The sequence below is a fragment of the Girardinichthys multiradiatus genome, chromosome 15 (genome assembly GCF_021462225.1).
Source record: "Girardinichthys multiradiatus isolate DD_20200921_A chromosome 15, DD_fGirMul_XY1, whole genome shotgun sequence".
Classification (NCBI taxonomy): Eukaryota; Metazoa; Chordata; class Actinopteri; order Cyprinodontiformes; family Goodeidae; genus Girardinichthys; species Girardinichthys multiradiatus.
In genome coordinates, this window is record NC_061808.1 from 17,057,907 (window position 1) to 17,078,642 (window position 20,736).

At 39.8% G+C, this 20,736-nt stretch overlaps 1 protein-coding gene across 2 annotated transcripts in view; it reads right to left on the reverse strand.

The window, feature by feature from the left end:
• The window catches only part of fig4a (FIG4 phosphoinositide 5-phosphatase a), an 82,309-nt gene that overhangs the window by 40,203 nt on the left and 21,370 nt on the right, over positions 1-20,736 (reverse strand). For both annotated transcript variants that reach the window (XM_047388838.1, XM_047388837.1), the window contains 4 exons: positions 16,658-16,758; positions 14,655-14,817; positions 10,796-10,893; positions 314-447 (listed from right to left, as the gene is read on the reverse strand). In XM_047388838.1, coding sequence (XP_047244794.1) covers positions 314-447; positions 10,796-10,893; positions 14,655-14,817; positions 16,658-16,758 — 496 coding nt within the window. The remainder of the gene's footprint in view (positions 1-313; positions 448-10,795; positions 10,894-14,654; positions 14,818-16,657; positions 16,759-20,736) is intronic.

The window sequence follows — 20,736 nt, forward strand, 5'->3', positions numbered from 1 at the left end:
AGGGAGTCTAGATAATTAAAATCCAACATGTGTTTGTAGGAGACAAATTTGATTTGAACTGATCTTTGACAGCAGATTATTGTGATTTTATCTTTTTTCCATAGATCTATTTTAAGTATCACCAACTCAAAATCACATTATCGCAACTTTTGAGCGATTGTAGGCACTACGTCATACTACTAGATGAATTTTTTTGTTGTTGTTACTTTTAATGTGTGTGCCCTAGTGTGCTGTATTTACTCTTCACTCTTCTAAAGGATTACTCTACTGTATTGTACTATGTTAGATTATTTTCTAATGCCAGACTGGTTACCTCTTGGTGTAGCGGGCCATGTCCCAGCCGATGTAGTCAATGCGGTGGTCTGGAGGGAGGAACTGATTGAGGTTGATCACAGCTGGGTAGAGCTCTTCACTGAGAATCTTTTCATGTTTCCTCTTTTCACGTTTCTGTAGAATAAAAAACAGAATGCACACCAGATCACATAATTAACAGACACCATCACCAGAGAGCTAAAATACACTGCCTGGCCAAAAAAGTCGCCACCTGGATTTAATTAAACAAGTAGGTACAAGCCTCCCATTGGATAACTACAGCATGGGTGATTATGTTTCAGCTGGCAACAAGTTATTTAACCCCAACTGGTGCAATGAGTTGCTTCTCATTTCTCAAACAACCATGTCAAAAGACACATCCCGTGGTCATGGAAAAGATGTCATTCTGTTTCAGAAGGGTCAAATGATTGGCATGGATATCAAGCAGAGAAAACATCTAAGGAGATTGCAGAAACTACCAAAATTGGGTTAAGAACGGTCCAACGCATTATTAAAAACTGGAAGGATAGTGGGGACCCATCATCTTTGAGGAAGAAATGTGGCTGGAAAAAAATCCTGAATGATCGTGATCGGCGATCACTTAAACGTTTGGTGAAATCAAATCAAAGAAAAACAACAGTAGAGCTCTGGCCTATGTTTAATAGTGAAAGTAAGAGCATTTCCACACGCACAATGCGAAGGGAACTCAAGGGATTGGTACTGAACAGCTGTGTAGACTTGAGAAAACCACTAATTAGTGAGGCTAACTGGAAAAAAAAGGCTTCAATTCGCTAGGGAGCATAAAGATTGGACTCTGGAGCAATGGAAGAAGGTCATATGGTCTGATGAGTCCAGATTTACCCTGTTCCAGAGTGATGGGAGCATCAGGGTAAAAAGAGAGGCAAGTGAAGTGATGCACCCATCATGCCTTTAGTGCCTACTGTACAAACCTGTGGGGGCAGTGCTAAGATCTGGGGTTGCTGCAGTTGGTCAGGTCTGGGTTCAGCAACAGTACAGGTCCTTCTCAAAATATTAGCATATTGTGATATAGTTCATTATTTTCCATAATGTCATGATGAAAATTTAACATTCATATATTTTAGATTCATTGCACACTAACTGAAATATTTCAGGTCTTTTATTGTCTTAATACGGATGATTTTGGCCTACAGCTCATGAAAACCCAAAATTCCTATCTCACAAAATTAGCATATCATTAAAAGGGTCTCTAAACGAGCTATGAACCTAATCATCTGAATCAACGAGTTAACTCTAAACACCTGCAAAAGATTCCTGAGGCCTTTAAAACTCCCAGCCTGGTTCATCACTCAAAACCCCAATCATGGGTAAGACTGCCGACCTGACTGCTGTCCAGAAGGCTACTATTGACACCCTCAAGCAAGAGGGTAAGACACAGAAAGAAATTTCTGAGCGAATAGGCTGTTCCCAGAGTGCTGTATCAAGGCACCTCAGTGGGAAGTCTGTGGGAAGGAAAAAGTGTGGCAGAAAACGCTGCACAACGAGAAGAAGTGACCGGACTCTGAGGAAGATTGTGGAGAAGGGCCGATTCCAGACCTTGGGGGACCTGCGGAAGCAGTGGACTGAGTGTGGAGTAGAAACATCCAGAGCCACCGTGCACAGGCGTGTGCAGGAAATGGGCTACAGGTGCCACATTCCCCAGGTCAAGCCACTTTTGAACCAGAAACAGCAGCAGAAGCGCCTGACCTGGGCTACAGAGAAGCAGCACTGGACTGTTGCTCAGTGGTCCAAAGTACTTTTTTTCGGATGAAAGCAAATTCTGCATGTCATTCGGAAATCAAGGTGCCAGAGTCTGGAGGAAGACTGGGGAGAAGGAAACGCCAAAATGCCAGAAGTCCAGTGTCAAGTACCCACAGTCAGTGATGGTCTGGGGTGCCGTGTCAGCTGCTGGTGTTGGTCCACTGTGTTTTATCAAGGGCAGGGTCGATGCAGCTAGCTATCAGGAGATTTTGGAGCACTTCATGCTTCCATCTGCTGAAAAGCTTTATGGAGATGAAGATTTCATTTTTCAGTACGACCTGGCACCTGCTCACAGTGCCAAAACCACTGGTAAATGGTTTACTGACCATGGTATCACTGTGCTCAATTGGCCTGCCAACTCTCCTGACCTGAACCCCATAGAGAATCTGTGGGATATTGTGAAGAGAACGTTGAGAAACTCAAGACCCAACACTCTGGATGAGCTAAAGGCCGCTATCGAAGCATCCTGGGCCTCCATAAGACCTCAGCAGTGCCACAGGCTGATTGCCTCCATGCCACGCCGCATTGAAGCAGTCATTTCTGCAAAAGGATTCCCGACCAAGTATTGAGTGCATAACTGTACACGATTATTTGAAGGTTGACGTTTTTTGTATTAAAAACACTTTTCTTTTATTGGTCGGATGAAATATGCTAATTTTGTGAGACAGGAATTTTGGGTTTTCATGAGCTGTATGCCAAAATCATCCGTATTAAGACAATAAAAGACCTGAAATATTTCAGTTAGTGTGCAATGAATCTAAAATATATGAATGTTAAATTTTCATCATTACATTATGGAAAATAATGAACTTTATCACAATATGCTAATATTTTGAGAAGGACCTGTATGTGTTCAAAGAATGAGGTCAGCTGACTACTTGAATATACTGAATGACCAGGTTATTCCATCAATGCATTTTTTCTTCCCTGATGGCACGGGCATATTCCAAGATGACAATGCCAGGATTCATCGGGTTCGAATTGTGAAAGAGTGGTTCAGGGAGCATGAGACATCATTCTCACACATGGATTGACCACCACAAAGTCCAGACCTCAACTCCATTGAGAATCTTTGGGATGTGCTGGAAATGGCTTTGCGCAGCAGTCAGACTTTACCATCATCAATGCAAGATCTTGGTAAATAATTTATGGAACACTGGGTGGAAATAAGTCTTGTGACATTGCAGAAGCTTATCGACACAATGCCACAGAGAATGCGTGCCGTAATCAAAGCTAAAGGCGGTCCAACAAAGTATTAGTGTGACCTTTTTTTTTTTTTTTGTGGCAACTTTTATTTTGGCCAGGCAGTGATAGTAAGTGATTTTATGCAGAGGTACACATTCAAATGCCCAATGATATAAACATTTATTCCTGTCAGCGACCCAGGAGAAGGATAAAGTTGCAAATAACAATGTACAAAATCTCAGTGAAGACAGGAAATGTTGTGGATGTCAAAATTGGTCAATTGACGTCAAATCCTAAAAAATCTGATTTTTTTTTCCTATTAACTAAATGCATCGAACTTAAGGACCCTCACCGTTTTAATCTATAAAACTAATCAACCTACTACATGTACCTGTGCTTGATGCACTTTTTTTGAGAAATCATAAAGCTTATAGATGCATACCTTGATGCACAAATGAGAATCACCTTATAATTCCATCGTTTTGCTAAAACTGGTAAGAGCATCATTATCCACAGTGCTACGAGTCTACTACCAACACAGTCTGAAAGGCCACTCAGTGAAGAAGAAGCAAATAATCCTACAGTAGCGTTAAAATACAGTAAACTGAAGTGTTTGGCCATAATGAACATTGTTAAGTCTGGAGGAAAAATGGCGGAACAGCATTGCAACTATGACACACAGGGGTGGTAGCATCACGATTTATTAAGGTTTGCTGCAGGAGGGACAGAAAATAGATGGCATCATCTAGACACTTTGTGCAAATATTGAAGAATATTGCAGAATATTAAAGCTTGGGTAAAGACCCAAAGCATCCCGCCAAAGTAGTTACACAGTGGCTTAAGGAGAATAAAGTCAGTGTTTTAGAAAGCCCTGATCTTGATCCTATTAGCAATATGTGGGCAGAGCTGAAAAGGTGTGTGAGAGTAAGTAGGCGTTCAAACCTCAATCAGATACACAGGTTTGGTTAGGAAGAAAGGGCCAAAATTCCAGCAAACTACTGAGAGAAGCTTGTGAAAGGGCGCTAAAGCCGTTTGGTCCAAACTATATACACTGAAAATGTGTATTGTAGTTTCTTTTTTAAAACAGCATATGTAGATATATGGTTTCATCTTCATGTACTTCTAACCTTAAAATAATTACCTATGTCAATAAAAAGGGATGCAGCCAGTCTGTCTCTGTGACTTCGACCATCCATTAAGTTATTTGTGTGCTCTCACATTGTGCCTTTATGACCCATCACCCTGGGTGATAATTGTCATGGATGCATCATTAAGCAGGCCCACATCTCCATTCACATCATCTAGAAACGGCGAAGCAACATGGCAACCAGCGAACTTACCAGAGCATTTCCTAGCACCCACTCTGCAGAGCTTGTCACACACAGACACAATCACACATTCTACTCTCGGATGATATACTATAAGGCTTAACTATCCTACACATGTGCACGCACAGACAAAAGCCACAATGAGCTGTTCAAATGTATAAAGCGAAGTTACTGACAACGAGCCAGAATATGCAGCAGTTACAAAGGCACATTGATGCACATGAGGAGGCTGGTCTTGGAAATTTTAAGAGATGAAAATAATAGGAGTAATTATGTCAAATTTAGTCTAACCCAGTGAAATGATTTTTTTCACACGTTAATTTCCTTTTCCTTTTGCCAGTTCAGTTTTGTGATCAAAGCTTTTATGTTTTATCATTTTATGTAAACAATACCTCTGTGAAAACAGTAAACGTTTTAATACACTTTACTCCACTTTGATGATAGCAAAAGACATTCACATGCTTGGCCATGTGCTCTATACTCTTCCTCAGAAATATGCACACATCCCAGACTTAACAGGGTACCCGCAGACCCCAGTATCCCCATTGAGAGAGGTAGACTGTCAACTCTTTATGGTTAATGTCCATTTTTTTCCTCTGTCTCTTTGGGATAAGTGAGGGAGCATACAGTGAAAGAAAGGGAGTAGACCCCTCCTTTATTCCCCAAGGTCTGCAGATTTCACATGGCTGTTGCTTGTGCAGTCATTGGAGCTCTGTGATTGGTCCCTCATCTCACAGCTCCCCTTGTGAATGACAACGTGAGCTCGAAATCTAAGCTACAAATTATATGTCTGGGTACCCAACAAAAGCTGTACAATGTGTTGCACAGCGAGGTGGAAGTAGAGGGATATATGCACACTTCATCTGTTTACTTCCCTTTAAGGATGAGAGGTTACAGAACTGATTCAGACACACGTTACAAGTATTATAGAATTGTATTCCTTCTTTGAAACTTAAGAGCAGTTTAAACACTGGGCCAGGGGTGCAGTGGTATGTTACCTTCAATTACTGGTGAGTTTCTTTACAGATAGAAACAGAAACATCAATATCTGAGGTAGGATTTCAACAGCTGGTAATCACAAACCGCTCAGAAAATGTCTTGTGACCTTAATAGTTAACAGCTAATGAACAGCAATCAATCGAATGCTTTGGAGATTACACATTCCACCTTGCTCTACTTGACCTGATGAGTGATACCACTGGCATAGTGGATAAAAAAGATAAATACCTAAAGGATGCAGAACATTTCCTATTTGCATCCTCAATATTCCACATAATAAAACACAAGCTCTCTAAATGAATAGGGAGGGATTGTAGTTTATATTTTATTACATTTTGTTTTAAATATATTAAATCGTGTGTTCATGGATCCAAGTGCACTTAATTTGTACAGTAAATGCGCTGTGAATTGAGTGAAAATAAGGGAAGAGTCATTTATTCAAATCTGTTTTTCAAACCTAACTTCATCAAACATACAAATTCCCTTGACAAAGAAGTAGACAGCAGATTGGTATTTTGAACAAAAAACAAGGCAGTTTTAAGAGCAAAATCTTATCTTTTTTCTAGGTTCAAAGCAAATCCTAGTTGCTTTAGAAGAAGGCTACTGGACCTGCTCTGGTGTTTCCTGGAGAGGTTTGCCTAAAGGCTGGAGATGTTTTGCAGCTGTGATGGTACACAGGCACCCATGCATCAGGCCAGGCCACCTCACCAAAATGTTGGTTGGGTAAATTTGCATACCCAATATAATTAGCACATTGATTAAATAAGAATATTTCTGGTCAACACAAACAACTTCATCATGCTCGTGCTATGAGGCCTTAAGCAACATGTAGTTATGAAGTCAATAGCTTTGGCTTAATTAGGGAAATTGGGTGCCTACTGCCCTTTAAAACTTCCATGACTGCACTAAATGGGAATTTGATAGACCCGGCTAACATATGGATAATTCCAACCCACACAGATGGCATAGCTCAGCTCAAGATCAACTTGACATGCCCCCAATTGTTGCTTCTGACCTCCGCGTGGTCAGCGGTTGTAGAGTACAGACCAAAAGTTTGGACACTCCTCATTCAAAGAGTTTTCTTTATTTTCATGACTATGAATATTGTAGCTTCACACTGAAGGCATCAAAACTATGAATTAACACATGTGGAATTATATACTGAACAAAAAAGTGTGAAACAACTGAAAATATGTCTTATATTCTAGGTTCTTTAAAGTAGCCACCTTTTGCTTTGATTACTGCTCCACACACTCTTGGCATTCTGTTGATGAGCTTCAAGAGGTAGTCACCTGAAATGGTTTTCACTAAACAGGTGTGCCCCGTCAGGTTTAATAAGTGGGATTTCAAGCCTTATAAATGGGGTTGGGACCATCACTTGTGTTGTGCAGGAGGTGGATACAATACACATCTGATAGTCCTACTGAATAGACTGTTAGAATTTGTATTATGGCAAGAAAAAAGCAGCTAAGTAAAGAAAATCGAGTGGCCATCATTACTTTAAGAAATGAAGGTCAGTCAGTCCAAACAATTGTGAAAACTTTGAAAGTGTCCCCAAGCGCAGTCGCAAAAACCATCAAGCGCTACAAAGAAACTGGCTCACATGAGGACCACCCCAGGAAAGGAAGACCAAGAGTCACCTCTGCTGCGGACGATAAGTTCATCCGAGTCACCAGCCTCAGAAATTGCAGGTTAACAGCAGCTCAGATTAGAGAACAGGTCAATGCCACACAGAGTTCTAGCAGCAGACACATCTCTAGAACAACTGTTAAGAGGAGACTGTGTGAATCAGGCCTTCATGGTAAAATAGCTGCTAGGAAACCACTGCTGAGGACAGACAACAAGCAGAAGAGACTTGTTTGGGCTAAAGAACACAAAGAATGGACATTAGACCAGTGGAAATCTGTGCTTTGTTCTGATGAATCCAAGTTTGATATCTTTGGTTCCAACCACTGTGTCTTTGTGCGGCGCAGAAGAGGTGAACGGATGGACTCTACATGCCTGGTTCCCACCGTGAAGCATGGAGGAGGAGGTGTGATGGTGTGGGGGTGCTTTGCTGATGACACTGTTAGGGATTTATTCAAAATTGAAGGCATACTGAACCAGCATGGCTACCACAGCATTTATCAGCGGCATGCTATTCCATCCGGTTTGCGTTTAGTTGGACCATCATTTATTTTTCAACAGGACAATGACTCCAAACACACCTCCAGGCTGTGTAAGGGCTATTTGACCAAGAAGGAGAGTGATGGGGTGCTGCACCAGATGACCTGGCCTCCACAGTCACTGGACCTGAACCCAATCGAGATGGTTTGGGGTGAGCTGGACCGCAGAGTGAAGACAAAAGGGCCAACAAGTGCTTAAGCATCTCTGGGAACTCCTTCAAGACTGTTGGAAAACCATTTCAGGTGACTACCTCTTGAAGCTCATCAACAGAATGCCAAGAGTGTGTGGAGCAGTAATCAAAGCAAAAGGTGGCTACTTTGAAGAACCTAGAATATAAGACATATTTTCAGGTACAGGCAGTGAACAGTTCCTTGACTTGTTACACGCTTAGTGTGGTCACAACTGTTGCAAGTTGTATCGCTGCTTTGTACATTTCCACATTCAGTTTAATTCAATTCAATTAAGTTTTATTTATATAGCGCCAATTAACATGTTGTCTCAAGGTACTTTACAAAGTGAATTCAATTGAATCATACAGATTTCAAGTCAGGTAAATACATTCCAATTAATCCTAACTATCAAACAGTGCAGTTAGATTCAGTTATTTATTCAAATTGGTTAAAAAGTTTTTCTATCTAAAGAAACCAAGCAGATTTCATCGTATCAGTGACTTGCAGCTTTCACTCCCCCTGGATGAGCATGTAGCAACAGCGGACAGTCACTTGCAATGACTTTGCAGCCATCCCTCATTCTGAGCATGCATGTAGCGACAGCGGACAGGAAAAAAGTTAATTATTGATACATTTTATGTCTTGCGTATAAAAACGTGTATGTCATGTTTTTGTACATGAGGTCTCTGGTACATCTGACAAGTGATTTTCACATTTTGAAGAACTCTGTGGTCTTTTATTCAAGGTAGAAATTGGAAAATAATAGTTACACGACATGTAAGAATTCTAAATGCTGTGCAATTATTCTGCTGGGTTTGTCAGCTTCTTTGACAGTTTCAGGGCAATCATAACTGTAGGTGTTCAAGTACATATAATGTACTTTTTGAGCTTAGGTAGGCTTTTCTTCGTGTTCAGTTTGTTCCAAAGCTTTGTGTGCATTAAAAAGTCTGCACATTTATGAAACTGTTCATTATAGAAAACAAATAAGGAAGATCCCATATTGGAACTGCCAGAAAAGCTGTTTGTTCTCTCAAGCCTTCCTTACATTTATTTTCAAATAGAAAATCCCTCACTCATCACTTCATTCTTTATTATTTAATTTGAATGGACATCATTAATATTGTTTTTTCATTTATAAAGCTCTGCTGGGTTAACTCCCAGTATCAGCAATGGAGTTTAAAGATCACTTCCATTTATTCTGTTGGCTGCCCACTTGGCTACAGTGAGGAAAATAAGTATTTGAACACCCTGCAAGTTCTCCCACTTAGAAATCATGGAGGGGTCTGAAATGTTCATCTTAGGTGGATGTCCACTGTGAGAGACATAATCCAAAAAAACAAATCCGGAAATTTCAATGTATGATTTTTGAATAATTTATATTTGTGTGTTACTGCTGTAAATAAGTATTTGAACACCTGTGAAAATCAACGTTAACACTTGGTACAGTAGCCTTTGTTTGCAATTACAGAGGCCAAACGTTTCCTGTAGATTTTCACCAGGTTTGCACAAACTGCAGCAGGGATTTTGACCCCTTCCTCCACAAAGATCTTATCCAGATCAGCCAGGTTTCTGTGCTGTTGCTGAGAAACACGGAGTTTAGCTCCCTCCAAAGATTTTTTATAGAGTTTAGGTCTGGAGACTGGCTAGGCCACTCCAGAACCTTGATATGCTTCTTATGGAGCCACTCCTTGGTTATCCTGGCTGTGTGCTTCGGGTCATTGTCATGTGGGAAGACCCAGCCACGAACCATCTTCAATGATCTAACTGAGGGAAGGAGGTTGTTCTCCAAAATTTCGCAATACATGGCCCCGGTCATCCTCTCCTTAATACAGTGCAGTCGTCCTGTCCCATGTGCAGAAAAACACCCTGAACACATGATGCTTCCACCCCCATGCTTCACAGTAGGGATGGTGTTTTTGGGATGGTACACATCATTCCTCATCCTCCAAACACAGCGAGTGAAATTAAGACCAAAAAGTTCTATTTTGGTCTCATCTGACCACAGAACCTTCTCCCATGACTCCTCTGGATCATCCAAATGGTCATGGGCAAACTTAAGACGGGCCTGGACGTGTGCTGATTAAAGCAGGGGAACCTTCTGTGCCATGGCACACGTCTTAGTGTATTACCCACAGTAACCTTGGAAACAGTGGTGCCAGCTCTCTTCAGGTCATTGACCAGCTCCTCCCATGTAGTTCTAGGCTGATTCCTCACATTTCTTAGGATCATTGATATGTCACAAGGTGAGATCTTGCATGGAGCCCCAGTCCGAGACGGATTGACAGTCATGTTTAGCTTCTTCCATTTTCTAATAATTGCTCCAACAGTTGATCTATTTCTCCAAGCTGCTTGCCAATTGCTCTGTAGCCCTTTCCAGCCTTGTGGAGGTCTACAATTTTGTCCCTGGTGTCTTTGGGCAGCTCTTTGGACTTAGCCATGTTAGTAGTTAGAGTCTTACTGATTGTGTGGGGTGGACAGGTGTCTTTATGCAGCTAACAACCTCAAACAGGTGCTTCTAATTTAGAATAATAAGTGGAGTGGAGGTGTACTTTTTAGAGGCAGACTAACAGGTTTTTGAATTTTTGCTGATTGGCAGGTGTTCAAATACTTATTTGCAGCAGTAACACAAAATAAATTATTTAAAAAATCATACATTGTGATTTCCGGATTTAGTTTTTTTTAGATTATGTCTCTTACAGTGGACCTGCACCTAAGATGAAGATTTCAGACCCCTCCATGATTTTTCAGTGGGAGAACTTGCAAAGTCGCAGGGTGTTCAAATACTTATTTTCCTCACTCTAGGTCACTGTGGCAAACAAGATTTCTCAGAGGGATGTTTCTGTAAGTGCTTATTACCTTAACCAGGTTGAAGATGATGATGGGTGAGCCAAACCGCTGAAGCATTTGGTCGAAATGCAGGGCAGCTATATTAGCATATGGATCTGCTTGGTCCACTATAAAAAACAGAAAACAGACCAGAATGAGATGGAATATACTACAAGAATGCAAATAAAAAGTCCTTACCTCATCCCATAAATGGCAATACATTTTATGCAGAGCACTGTGCTGAAGATGTGGGGAATTTAGACATTTATACAACATACTATTAAACAGTACCGTCATGGAAGCATTTGGTTGCTACTAAGATTATTCAGTTAAATGACAATGATCATACATTTGGTAAATAACCGAGGTCATAAAGAACAATATCCAATAAGACACTCAAAAGGAATTCCTGTAACAGATGGTGCGACACCAGTATCGCTGCGACGGCAACAATCTAAAGATTATGGCGGCCTTAAACCACACCTGTGGTAAGATTGCCTTGAAATAACTTCTTCTCAGTCCTTGGAAAAATTCTGCATGTGATTCCAAGTGGCCCCCTAAAGCAAAAGTAAAAAAATAATAATCTTATGGTCAGTTTTAAAAGAAAAATTAATACATGGCATCATTTTTAGAATCCATGTGCACTTTCCTTTTCAAAGTTGAAATTTTAACAGACTAAAACCTTTGAAGTCAAACTTCATCACAACCCTTCTGCTTCACATGCGGTGCTACATGCCTTCACTTTCATTTTGTAATCTTCTATTCACTCTAAAACCTGTAAAACATGCTAAGCCTTAAAACTGCTATGTGACAAGCAAGAAGTGGGGTCTCGCACACCAGCCACAACCCCAATTTTAAAGCACTTTAGACACACATCTGGATTTATCGCAATATTTCAGATTACCATAGACACACATGCAAAAACTGTGTGTTTTTATGTGTGTGGGGTGGGGGTACTGGCTCCAGGGGATGTGTTGGATAGGCTGTGGGCCACAGGGGCTATGCTGGGCTCTGGTGGGCATCCACATCTCTTGACCAGGTGGGATGATACTGTGCCCTCCTTCCTTGGTCCTTCTGAGTTTTGGATGCCGTGGTGGGCTGGTGCATGTTGGGGGCCCTGTTTTGTGCTGGGTGGTCTTACTGGTGCGGGTTGGAACATGCCCTGGGCCGCCAGGGGGACTGGATCCCTAAATTCCCTGGTGGGAGATGGAATTGCGGCTGGGTCAGGGGGACCGGTGTCCTACATCTCACAATGCGTCTCTTGTGCTTCACTGACGACCTCTGTGTATGGCTGCCGTGGGGTAATGCCTTTGATTCTTCCTGTCTGAGGCTGCTGCAGCCTATGGAGCTGAGTCCATCTGTTTTTGGGTGCTGTGTGTTGCAGGCCTTATACCGTTCTCACTACTCTACCAACTGACAAACTCGTTTTTCTACACGTATGCTCACACACATTGACACAAATAATCAAACTGGTTGAAGGTCATACAAATACAGGTTACTATTACATCAGTGTGGCCTGATGCTGGATCCAGTCTTGATTTAAAAAAGTCAATTACATAATTAGGATTCTATATTGAGATATTCTGTTTGTAGAACAAATCTGCCCTGGCACATGTAGGATATCAGCTTCTCTTTATGGTATGAATGAAATGCTGTGACAGGAAATGAAAAAAACAAACAAACACCTGCCTTACTTAGATGGTATGTTTTCCTGTATTTGCCATTTTGAAGTGCGCCAAAGAGAAAAAAAGCTTCTTTGTCACATCATATTCATACACCAAGGAAACAAGATCTCATGAATCACTCAGTGAAAATTCCTTGACACTTGATCAATTAAAAAAGTAGGTACAAACAGAAATGTTTTTCAGCTACATTTATTTTATAGAAATTAGGAGCCCTTTTTGCTAGATTTTTAGAGGTTATACCACTGCAATAACAGCTGAATCTTAATGCTAGTTGTGCCTCATTTCATAATTTTTTCCCCCATTCTAGTTTTGTTCCATCTCTAAAGAGTTAATGTGCTTATAAGTCAATAACAGAGGAGGAGAGCAAATCATTTAGGCTATCATCTTTACAATCATGTCTTCTGTCATCTTCAATCCAGGCATTACCCATTACATTACAGATGTAAATCTGAGACTTTACAGTCATTGTGAAAATGAGATAGCAGGAAATGGATGGTTACATATTTACAGCCATGGCACTGACCTAGATTTTTCCAACAGACATCAGGCAGAGACTAAATCAGATAAATCTTACAACAGTGTTGACTCTGGAATGGTCATACTCACTTTGGCCTCCTTGAAGAACACATGATTGTACAGAAATGTAGTGAAAATGTAATTAGCCAAAATTCCCTGCATATAAAAGTGGATTCATTAAAACACCAACTACCATTGTTCCTATGAGCTTCTTATGAAGCTCAAAGAGGCAACTATCACCTGAAGTTGTTCATAAGAACTAAAAGCTTAATAATTACAGCTCTGTCTAGAATAATCAGCTCACCAGATTGTAAGAAAAAGCATCAGCTGCAGAAAGAACCACAGAATATGTTTTAGCATCTGTCAGTTTAGGTGGACAGCCTAAACTGACAGACAAACTTTGTATTGGTAGGTTCATAGTTCTACTGTACTACCTCAATTTTCAGATGCTTAATGAAATGTTCAAACCTTGGAATATTTCTTTACTATCTAACCCTGCTTTAAAATTCCCCACAACTTTCTCCCTGCAATGTCTGCTGTGGTACTTGGTCCTCAGTTTCATCACTAATGTTCTCTCTAACAAGTCTCTGAGGCCCTCACAAAATAGCTATATTTATAATTATATTAAATTGCACACAGGTAGGCTCTATTTACCAATTAGGTGTTTTGTGAAGGCAAGTGGTTGAAGTACTATTTAATCTAGAGGTATTAAGAGTCTAAATAGAAACACAAGATGCACTTATTACAATTTAGATAAGCAAAACAAATTTAGCTGAAAGAAAAACATTCATAAATATGAAAAAAAAAACAATATTGAAAATGATTCTTTAATTTATGCAGTCTTAAAAGATAAGACGACCCCCAAAAATAATTTAAAGACTCCCTGTGTATCAAACCCAGTGTTGAGGATCAATACTCTGAATGTATATCAGTACTATATACAGACGTATAGTACGAAGTTTAACCAGGCTGTCCAACGTTTCGATTATATTTCAAAAAAGTCAGATATGGACTGTGTTCAGGGATCAAAGAAGGACCAGGACAATGAGGTAAGCAAAGAGGGATTTTGGATATGCTGATTGACAACTCAACTAAAGGTCATCTGAGGATGAAAAAAGGCCGTAGCAGAGAGGAAAATGATTATCAGCTCATGCAGGCATTGTACAAAAGTAATTCCCAGCGTATTCCTGTTGATACACACAGTGAAACATGTCAGTCTCCAGTGTCATCAGTCTTACCTGATCACCTCCCTCTGGACGAGGTTTCAGCGCTTTTATCCATTCACAATGAGACCAGAGAACGAATACAGATATGGAAATCAAGAGGGGGTCACTCTGCCCGTATCTACTAATCTTTTTAAATCCTACTTAGGTTTATGCTTGTACAGGAAATAGAAGGGCCTCAGTAAGAAAACAAACTCTTATTTTAATGCAAAACTTCCATGTTCCAAACAGGTTATATTAGGTTTTGAGAAGGAAAATGTAATTCATACTGAAACATTTTAAGGCCTGGGCCTCTCTTCTGCCTCATAATATTTGTAATAATGAAAGATATGGAGCTTCTAAAGTATTAAAAAGTAGTAGTTTGTGTTTTTTATCCAATAAAGCTGAATAGCTCAAAACATAATTACACAATACTGAAAATTATTCCCTTATAGAAGTGCATGAGATGTAAAGCAGAAGTCTTACATCTTATGGGCGGCTTTGGCATCATGGTAGAAATGTCCTGAGACCAGTAAAGTGGGACAGAACCTCGCACCTGGACGTACGAGGAGTAGCTTCCTGCTGTAAAAGACATAACTGAGGCGTCGTGGACAATCTGCTCGGTCTCTACCTCATTAGCTACATCCCCCTGGGGAAAAAAAGGAAAACGTAATGAGACCAAAGACATACATATATTTATAAAGCCTAGAGGAAGCAGAAGTTTGATATTGCACTAAATTAACCACTTTTTAATGGGGTATTTTGTAGTGATGTGAAAAGTATTTCCACATTTCTTTCTGATTTTGCTTTTTTGTCAAAACTTAATTTTTCAGAAAAAACACATTTTATATTAGACAAGATAACCTGACTTCATACAAATGACCATTTTCAAATGATGATTTTATATATCAAGGGAAAAAGCTATCCAAACCAACATGTCCTTATGTGAAACAGTAATTGCACCCAATGCCGAATTACTGTTTGCGCCAGCCTTAGCATAAACAACTACCATCAATCATTTGCAATAACAGGCAAACCATATATTCCATCGCTGAGGAAGGATTTTGATGCACTCTTCATTGCAGAATTCTTTAAATTCAGCCACACTGGGGGGCTGAGGAGCATTAAAGGCCCATTTGCAAACCCTCCTCTGCGTTTGACTATAGGGTTTGTTTATTTTCGGGGGGTTTATCTCAGTGACTTCTAAAAAGTTCCTTTCCAGACTGATAAATTTCAATAACTTTGTTTCCCATCCATTCCTAAACTTCTTTAGATTGGTGCTTGATATCTTGCTTTTTGAGAATGTTTACCCTACTTCACGTTGTCATATAGGTTCTATTTTAGGTTATTTCCTGATTCTACAAGTCCAGCATTAATAAGGCCTGTTTGATGATGACAAAAAGAAAAAACAGAAAAAACAGAAGAAACCTAATAACCAATTACCAATAACCAACATAATAGCAAGAGAGGAACATATAAGCTTCTATTTTTAATCCATTGGGGAAGTTTAGAAAAAGGCTGCTGTGATTATGAAAGTAAAACACTTTCCCAATCTTGCTATATTTAAATAGACGACATTTATGCAAAGCAATAGTTTGAAATAGGTTGAACAAACTACAGTGTGTTCACTGACAATGGTTTTCAGCGGTGATTCCAGACCCACAACACATCTTTTACATTCCTCTGAAATTCTGTATCGATTATTAAACAGATGCTGAAGTCCTACACTCTAAGAAATTGTACATTAAGAAACATTAATTTTGGTTTGCTGAGCTATGTGCCCCTGTAGCAGTAGAGGTGCACATAAAAAGCCTCTTTAATCTTTGTAAGACATTTGTTAAATCCAAATAAGCCAACTGACCATCTGTCACTTGTAATGTAGCAAGTGGTAAATACATGAAAACAAATAAATATAGTTGTAGATTTTATTTTAAAATGACATCATTATAGAAATGCATTTTTAGAATAAGCTATGATAAAGAAAATGTGATTCATAGGACAATAAAAACATGCACATCTAATGCTGGGTCCTTGGAATTTTTTTAATTTAAAATGCCTGCAATCATTTTTTATATAACATTTTAGACATAATGCTACCTGGTACCAGGTATGTTAATCAAAGTACCCTGATAAATAAAGCGGCTGCCACTAGCTTGACTAGTTTTCAAAGAATATCACAGCAGCACAGCTGTTCATTCATGCGTGCACAAAAACGTGACTTCATCTGCAAATCATAGCAATAATAAATGAATTATGCCCAAAGTTTTTTAGTATAACAGTCCAAAACAGGAGGGCGTGAAACAAAATGTGTCCCCTAAGTTCATCCTTCCTCCCACAAAAACGCCCAAGCAGATACTCATGCATACTAAAGAACGAGACAGTGGATCAAATTAACCCCCCGTGATCAACCTGAATCATCTCAATCATGGTGATGGCCCTCAGCTCTGCTTCCACTATCTATTGTCCCTGTTGCCGGGCAACGGCTGTACCTCACAGTTGGCGCCTCTTTTCAGGAAGCGAGTCCCGGCGAATTTGCTAGAGCGCCTCGCAATGAGGGTGATGTGAACCGGTCGACCAAAGATCAGTAGTTCTGAAGTCAGTGAGTTAAGGTGGATGATAATAGTATTAATATTAGTAATAGTAACAGTAATAATAGAAAAAAAAAAGCATGCTGGCAAAGGCACACACACACACACAAAATAATACAAACTTTATTGGAAAGTCTTAATCTGAACTTGAACATTCAGCTAAATTATAATAGTTAATACACAAGGGGAGATATATTTCAAGCATTTATTTATCTATGCATTATTAGTATTTGAAAATTTTACTACAGTTGTTTTTACACCAATGACCAGAGATTTTTAGATTTCTTAGAAGGATTGTATCACAACAATTTCACACTAGTGAAAGCGAACATTATTAGTATTTAAAAGGTTTGGACCTACCAGTGACCCAGCTTCTCTACTTAGACTTCAGTGAGTGCCCATGACTGTTACTATTTGAATGATGAGACAACTGCTTCATACCAAGGATTAATATTATAATTTTTCTTCTAGCACAGGATGAATTCCTTACCACAGAGGACTTAATTAGATACAGGTCCTTCTCAAAATATTAGCATATTGTAATAAAGTTAATTATTTTCTATAATGTAATGATGAAAATTTAACATTCATATATTTTAGATTCATTGCACACTAACTGAAATATTTCAGGTCTTTTATTGTCTTAATACGGATGATTTTGGCATACAGCTCATGAAAACCCAAAATTCCTATCTCACAAAATTAGCATATTTCATCCGACCAATAAAAGAAAAGTGTTTTTAATACAAAAAACGTCAACCTTCAAATAATCATGTACAGTTATGCACTCAATACTTGGTCGGGAATCCTTTTGCAGAAATGACTGCTTCAATGCGGCGTGGCATGGAGGCAATCAGCCTGTGGCACTGCTGAGGTCTTATGGAGGCCCAGGATGCTTCGATAGCGGCCTTTGGCTCATCCAGAGTGTTGGGTCTTGAGTCTCTCAACGTTCTCTTCACAATATCCCACAGATTCTCTATGGGGTTCAGGTCAGGAGAGTTGGCAGGCCAATTGAGCACAGTGATACCATGGTCAGTAAACCATTTACCAGTGGTTTTGGCACTGTGAGCAGGTGCCAGGTCGTGCTGAAAAATGAAATCTTCATCTCCATAAAGCTTTTCAGCAGATGGAAGCATGAAGTGCTCCAAAATCTCCTGATAGCTAGCTGCATTGACCCTGCCCTTGATAAAACACAGTGGACCAACACCAGCAGCTGACACGGCACCCCAGACCATCACTGACTGTGGGTACTTGACACTGGACTTCTGGCATTTTGGCATTTCCTTCTCCCCAGTCTTCCTCCAGACTCTGGCACCTTGATTTCCGAATGACATGCAGAATTTGCTTTCATCCGAAAAAAGTACTTTGGACCACTGAGCAACAGTCCAGTGCTGCTTCTCTGTAGCCCAGGTCAGGCGCTTCTGCCGCTGTTTCTGGTTCAAAAGTGGCTTGACCTGGGGAATGCGGCACATGTAGCCCATTTCCTGCACACGCCTGTGCACGGTGGCTCTGGATGTTTCTACTCCAGACTCAGTCCACTGCTTCCGCAGGTCCCCCAAGGTCTGGAATCGGCCCTTCTCCACAATCTTCCTCAGGGTCCGGTCACCTCTTCTCGATGTGCAGCGTTTTCTGCCACATTTTTTCCTTCCCAGACTTCCCACTGAGGTGCCTTGATACAGCACTCTGGGAATAGCCTATTCATTCAGAAATTTCTTTCTGTGTCTTACCCTCTTGCTTGAGGGTGTCAATAGTGGCCTTCTGGACAGCAGTCAGGTCGGCAGTCTTACCCATGATTGGAGTTTTGAGTGATGAACCAGGCTGGGAGTTTTAAAGGCCTCAGGAATCTTTTGCAGGTGTTTAGAGTTAACTCGTTGATTCAGATGATTAGGTTCATAGCTCGTTTAGAGACCCTTTTAATGATATGCTAATTTTGTGAGATAGGAATTTTGGGTTTTTATGAGCTGTATGCCAAAGTCATCCGTATTAAGACAATAAAAGACCTGAAATATTTCAGTTAGTGTGCAATGAATCTAAAATATATGAATGTTAAATTTTCATCATGACATTATGGAAAATAATGAACTATATCACAATATGCTAATATTTTGAGAAGGACCTGTAATTACCTCTATTAGAAAGATTGGATTAGAACCAGCTCTTACCAGTAAACCCCCAAGGATTATTAATGTCATCTGATTTGTTTTTCTGTGTCATTGTGGTGTTTTTCCTCATGTACAGCGCTTTGAGTACCTTGTTGCTGAAAACCGCTATATAAATAAACCTGACTTGACTAATGTGGATGAGTCTGGGTTATAGCTTGTAAAAATTTTAAATTCAGTTTCTCTTAAGACTAGAATATTTCACAAGACCAATAAAACATATTTTTACTACAGAAATGTTATGTTATACCCATTTTATGGTCTACAAAACCAAAGGGAAGCCTACTGACTTAACAGTTGCTCAGCAGATAGTCACTAACAGCCACCAAAGGTCATAGTAAGCCGACTGTTCACAGTGTGCTGTATCCAAGCAGATCAATGGAAAGTTAAGTGGAAGGAATCTGGTAGAAAATGGGCCATTTGCAACTGGGATTTCAGTAGCCTTGAGAAAGCCAGTTGAACAGTTTAATGGAGATGTACAAAGCATGGTGTGTGGCTAGATTCAGAGCCATTCCTAAATCAGAAGCAGCGCCAGAAGCATCTTACTTTGGCAAAAGACTAAAGGAAACTGGCTGCTGCTAAATGGTCCAAATTCCTTGTTGCAGATGTAAGCTGCTGCATTTTTTGAAACATCAGTGACAGGAGGAAGATTGCAGAGGAAGAAAACCTAAGTAGCTTGAGGTCCAGTGTAAAGTTTCCATAGCCAGTTATGATTTGGGAAGCCCTGTTATCTGCTGGTGCTGGTCCACTGTGTTTTAACAAATCCAAAATAAGCATAACCATCTACCAGGAAATTTTAAAGGACTTCGCAGTTTATGGAGCTGCTGATCTCATTTTCAAGCAGGATTTGTCACCTACCTACATTGCCAAAAATGCCAGCACCTCATCTGATGATCATGATATTTCTGTGCTTCATTTAAACCCTCATAGATAATCCACCAGAATAGGACAGGTACCAAAGGAAGGTAGGCGACTCTAGACCCAACAATACAGACAGCCTAAAGGCCACTACTGGAGCAACCTTCATTAACACCTCAGTGGAGCCACAGACGGACTGCCTCCACAACGCATTGATGCAGCAATTCATTTAAACAGAGCCCTGGCCAAGTATTAAAGGTATATACTATACAGTACATAGACATACTTCTCAGTATGTCAACATTTTTGTTAAAAGTCCTTATTTATATTGGTTCAGATTTTTTATAAACTGTAAACCATAATCATCAAAATTAACCAAAATGTAAATGTTAAAAATATATCAATCTCTGTGCGATGAATTTATTTAATACATCAGCTTAATGTTTGGAATTCAGTAACTAAAATAGATTAACCTTTTGGTGATAGATTAATAGTAACTAGATTTTCATATAGGCTATGATTTATTAACGTTTTTGTACGTTATGTCTTATAGTCATAGAAACCATAATATGAAAATGAGTCAATTAAGATGCAGACGTATTTGACTGATAATATACCGAAAGAGGAGGGGTGTTAATAGTGCATATGCAACATCAACAAGATTAGGTGGTGTGTTGTCTTGCACATCGTTTTTGCAGTATTTACATTTCCTTTATGTTTCAAACCTTTAGATATACTGAATCTGCTGAGTCTTGCTGCATTGCACCATCTGGCTCTCTCATGGTCGTACTGAAACTCCAGCGAAGGCCAAGTAGGATGTTTAGATGGAGTTTAGATGATTCCAGGAATCATCTAAACTCACCCACACATTGTCAGTGTATGGCAGCACAAACTCACGTGTGACAAAAAGAAAAAAAGAATCAGAGATGTTGAGTGAAGCCCTCACTAGCTTATCAGTCTGTG